This window comes from Carassius auratus, unplaced genomic scaffold, assembly GCF_003368295.1.
Source record: "Carassius auratus strain Wakin unplaced genomic scaffold, ASM336829v1 scaf_tig00217245, whole genome shotgun sequence".
Taxonomy (NCBI): Eukaryota; Metazoa; Chordata; class Actinopteri; order Cypriniformes; family Cyprinidae; genus Carassius; species Carassius auratus.
The window spans coordinates 66,971-72,072 of NW_020528961.1; the positions used below are offsets into that span (position 1 = coordinate 66,971).

At 43.9% G+C, this 5,102-nt stretch overlaps 1 protein-coding gene across 1 annotated transcript; it reads right to left on the reverse strand.

The window, feature by feature from the left end:
* Window positions 1-1,188: 1,188 nt before the first annotated feature.
* On the reverse strand, window positions 1,189-2,149 carry LOC113100314 (transcription elongation factor A protein 2-like). Its single transcript, XM_026265102.1, has 2 exons — window positions 1,936-2,149; window positions 1,189-1,510 (listed from the first exon to the last, which is right to left on the reverse strand). Exons 1-2 carry the CDS (start codon window positions 2,002-2,004, stop codon window positions 1,319-1,321), a joined length of 261 nt encoding a protein of 86 aa, XP_026120887.1. The 5' UTR covers window positions 2,005-2,149; the 3' UTR covers window positions 1,189-1,318.
* Between the last annotated feature and the right edge of the window lie 2,953 nt (window positions 2,150-5,102).

Consider the following 5,102-nt stretch of genomic DNA (forward strand, 5'->3'; position numbering starts at 1 on the left):
AATAACCAATTTATGATGCTTTGACTACCTGATCGTTCTTCTGCTATAAAGTGCTCAAAAGAGGGGAGATCATAAGTGAATAAAAGAACATCAAAAGAAGTCATTTTCAGATTTTCAGCTCTTCAAATGCAGTGCATTTAATACGAAGCATGATAAAAAAAAAAAAAAAAACTACGCAACTAAGCAACATCTGCATCTGAGGTCTAGAAAAAGTATTACTTAGCATTGTTTAAATGATGTAATTTTAGTCATTATGATCGAGTAATGTGTGAAAATATTATCAGGATCGATGTGATTTGGGTAAATCCAAATTATTCACTCATCAGACTGGACATTGAAGGCTGAGCACACTCCATTGTGTTATTTAACATTACATGCAAAATGTGCTGCACTCAAAAAAATGTACTTTCACCTTTGCCAATTTTACTTAATCCATTCATGTTATGATTACTTAAAAAAATTTATTTAACAATGTGAACTTGATTTAATCTAGTTCATTCAACAAAAAAGTGTGTATTGTCAGCTTTAATTAAAAATTATTTTTTCAGCCAACATAACATTGTTGCATAATAGTAACTGATTAATGAAACCAACACAGACTTGCATCTCATTGGCTGAGGATTTCTGAAGTGTATTATGGGTAATTGTTATTCTGTCACCCTCTTGGAGAAGTGTAGCACCATTAGATAGGTAGATGAGTAATACAACTTATAGCAATGAAGTTGTTCTAATAAGTTTTGAAACAAATGGTTTGATATGTTGCTTTATGTTTCAAATATGTTTGTGACATAATTGATAAACTATACTTATAGAAAGGTCTGAATGAAGAGTAATGTTAATCAGCTGCTCATGGTCCTAATGCAAGGGGGTGGCATTCCTAATGTGGCATTATTCAAATTTTATGTCATCATTATTTAACATTTTCAGGTACAATTAACTCATTTGTTGTTTGTTGACTCTATTAAGGTCTGTTAAGTTTACTTAAACTTATTTTGTAAAATGAACTTAATTATTAAAAACATTGTCCAAAACATTGCAAATTAGTTGGGCTGACACTATTAAATTAAGCTTTGCCCAACCATAGTAAATAAGTTGAATCAACCTTAATAAGTTAAGTTGACCCAGCGTAAGTACATTAAATTGGAGTAACAGAATTGCATAATGCTGAAATAAAGCAAATTAATCATGTGGAAATCCTTTCCATGATTTTTTTTTAATGTTCATTCAAAGAGTTATTTTTTTTGAGTGTGTTGGGTACTGCAATTTCTGGTCATCCAGATATTCTATGCATGCCTAGATTTTGCATACTAAGCACTGATTACATTCTAGACACTGCAGACATGGTACAAACAGTACGCCATTCCAAACAAGCCAGATTCCCTGACTGGAAGAGAAAGCCATGATTATGTAACCCAACGTGGCACATGCTTGGCTCACAGACACATACCTGTAGGGTCTCCAAAGACATCTTCATGTTCTTCAGCTCCCGAAGCAGGTCAATGGCACCATCCTGAAGATAAAAATGCAACGAAGTGGAAGGACAGTTATACAACAACTTCTCAAAAGCATTAGTAAACACAGACTCCAACAACTAGGCTGTGTTTTGGGGACAAACTGGGACTGGCTGGTGTGAAGTGTTGGCTAAATGAGGCATTTGTTTACACTGGAGAAATCTGGAGAACAACCAGCTGTCAGCTCATCACAGTGCACAAACGCTCCAAACATGAGAGTAAAAGCCGACTGTGCATGAAGATTGGCCAATAAGAGCCTGGCGGTTATCTGGATGAGGATGAATTAAACGGGTGATAAATCACACACACACACACACACACACAGTAACCAGATCATGTGCTTGTTTAATGAAGACAAACAGAAATCAACAGTTCTCTCTCCTACATGTTTTTCAGCTGCTTTAAGGAAATCTGTCACACTTACAGTGTTTTTCTTATGCACCATTTTGTCCAGCTTCTTTGCGACGCGCTCCACTTCTTGGTCCTTCACCATGTTTAGGGCTGTTTGATTGCGCCCGATGACCGTGCCTCCATTAATGTGGGAAAATGCGTCTGTCTGTCTCTGTCTGTGTGTGACTCTTTTAGTAGCAGCAGGAAAGGAATCCGCTGCCTTTCTCTCTGTTCTAGAATGTTGTTATAGCGACGTTCGAATCGCGAGTGAGTCGTTCTTTTCAGTCGAATCTTTAAAGGAATCAAATGAATCTGTTCATATAATCAGTCTGAAAGAATTCGTTCACAAATTAGACTGAAGCAGTAACCGCAGTTCCCTTTCATAGGTCACTTCGATGCTGCGGTGACGCCCCCTGCTATGGGAACACCTTCAGTGTGACGAATGTCTGAAGCCCTATACCATCCCGCCAATTCCATTGGCCAAATAGCGATTTGGCACCGCCCTACACATGCGTACGCATCGTATACCTGGGTGCCGCGCGCCATTTCGCTCAGATTTCATTCGTTCAGGGAAGCAAATCATCTGTGCCCTAAGAATCATCTCGCGTTCTCCAGCGGTTTCTACGAGCAGTGTTTAACTCCTCTTTCACGGACGCGATGAGTCAACGAAAGGTAAGAGCCGTATAATGGGTTTATCACAGGGAGGCACTCATGAGAGATTCGTTAGCAGCCTCTCTACATGTTCTCTCTGTGATAGCCTACGGCTACGGTAAAATAAAAAAAGTATCCGTGCTCTGGAGTCTATTTCTTAAGTAGCCTCGCGTCTAACCCCCACCGTTCGCTTCTGCGGTCGCCGAGGCCCCGCACGAGGTGTTGATTAGGGGTGATATGTGCGCCTTGACGACTATGAATACAGTTATGTAATGGAGTTTTTCCACTTGCTCGCTCTGCCCCACTCGAGCGCGTTAATCAGAGCAGTTTCTACTATGTTTGTCTAACCGCAGCTTCGAACTCAGAGTAGGCTCTGGCCGGCATACGTGGTTCTCTCCCTCCGAGCGGACAGTAGAAACGCGCCTCCCCTTCCTCAATGTGCTATTTATGTGGCTATCTGCACGGTGGATAAACTACCCTTCTCACGGACCTCCACCAAGAGGTTTCGAGGTCCTGGAAGCAGCCTTAATCAGCGCATATCACGAACGGCATGGCTGCTATTATACAGCGATGCCGTTTGACTACCTCTCTAGCCGAACGGTTCTTTATGGCGGTTCTTAACGAGAAGCCTCTCGTTCTTAACCCCCATGCTCTAACATTGACTGTCTCGCAGCAAAGCCACCTCGAGCATCATTGGATTGAGCTATCATTTGAGCGCCCCCGCTCAGACACTCTGCACAATCCAGCCTTCAGAGTTTGAGGGACGGCACAAAAGGCTGGCAAAGATGGCCAGTTTATGACTGCTCACACAGCTGCCACGTTCTCGCTAGCGGCGTGGCCCGATTTTTATCTTGTTGGATTAAATCCTGCCGTGGATACGCTTCAGGATTAAACACAACGAAACGCAGTGAGTTTTACACATGCGCTTTCCTTCATGTTTGCCAGGCACTGTGCCCTCCACTATAGAGTGCTGTTGGACCGCTAATGCACATCTAACACTCTCACTGCCGTCCCTACGCTCTAACATTGACTGTCTCGCAGCAAACAGCGCTTCGAGCAGCATTAGATCGGGCTGTAACACCAAACGTAAAAAGAGCAATCCAGCTTTCAGAATTCGAGGGGCGATTCAAGGGTCCTACACAGACGACCCGTTAATGACGGCTCGCACAGCCGCCGCTTTTCGTTAGCGGCAGAGCCCGATGTTCAATTCGTTGGCCTAATTCCTGCCGTGGACACGTTTCAAGATTATACACAACGGGACGCAATTGCGTTTATGCATACACTTCCCCTGTGCACAAATGCCGCAGGTTTTTCCAATGCACGGGCATTTAATGTGTATGACATCGTTGCAGAAAGCGGAAAGCGTTGCAGAAATTTTGAGACCGCTAGTATTGTTTCAGGCCTTGTGGAACGCTTGCCCGGCATTTCTCAATGGGTGTTACGCACAATTTGTCACGGATACACCATTCAGTTTTTAAGAGGCCCGCCTCTTTTCCACTGAATTATTTCCACTGTGCTAAACCAATGGAAATAGCGGTGTTGCGACAGGAGATGCCAACTCTGCTGAGCAAAGGGGCTATAGAAGACGTACACCCCTCTCAGATGGAGGCAGGGTTTTACAGCCGTTATTTTGTAAAAAAAAAAAAAAAAAGACGGCGGATTATGACCCCGTACTTCTCAAAATGCATGGATGCAGCTCTGGCCCCGTTGCGGCTCCAGGGCGTCCGTGTTTGAACCACTTCGACGATTGGCAGGTTTAAGCGCAATCGCAGACTCAAGCACACTCTCATCAGGTTCTTGTGCTGAATCACTTAAAGAGCCTGGGCTTACACACAAATTTTCAGAGAAGTGTTTTAATCTCCTCTCAACGGATAACCTTTCTGGGAATAGAATTGGACTCTCGCGCGATGACAGCAAAGCTTTCTCTCCCGCGTGCTCAGTCGATTGCGTCATGCATGCGGCGCTTCAAAGCGGGTTGCACAGTGACAGCGAGATTGTGCCTCAGACTTTTAGGTCTAATGGCAGCGGCATTCCCCGTAATTTGTCTGGGGTTACTTCACATGCGCCCTTTTCAGTGGAAAAATGGGTGAAAAGACGAAATATTTCACCCCGTTGTCTTCCGCATCGTACGATTTCGGTGAAACTGAATTGTGTGATGTCGTTAAAACTATGGATGCCAACCGAATTTCTCCTACAGGGGTTCAGCTGGGGATTTGTGCTTTCCAGAGACCGTCACGACGGATGCGTCTTTGACCGGTTGGGGAGCTGTTTGTCAAGGGCGACCAGCCCACGGAGTGTGGACAGCGGCACAATGCAGTTGGCATATAAACAAGTTGGAATTACTGGCAGTTTTTCTGGCTCTCCAGTATTTCACGAATCTGCTGATCGGCCGTCTTGTGCTACTCAGATCAGACAACACAGCAGTTGTGTCATACCTGAATCATCAGGAAGGATTACACTCTCGCCCCCTGTGCAGGCTGGCGAGACATGTTCTTCTTTGGTCTCAGAACAAATTTCTGTCGATTCGAGCTGTTCATGTCCCCGGACGTT

Bases quoted from the DNA above. Each gene is read 5' to 3' on its own strand.
- LOC113100314 (XM_026265102.1), bottom strand. From the start codon at position 2,004: ATGGTGAAGGACCAAGAAGTGGAGCGCGTCGCAAAGAAGCTGGACAAA. The intron at 1,511-1,935 runs GTAAGTGTGACA...TTTTATCTTCAG, and splicing joins TGGTGCATAAGAAAAACACT to GATGGTGCCATTGACCTGCT.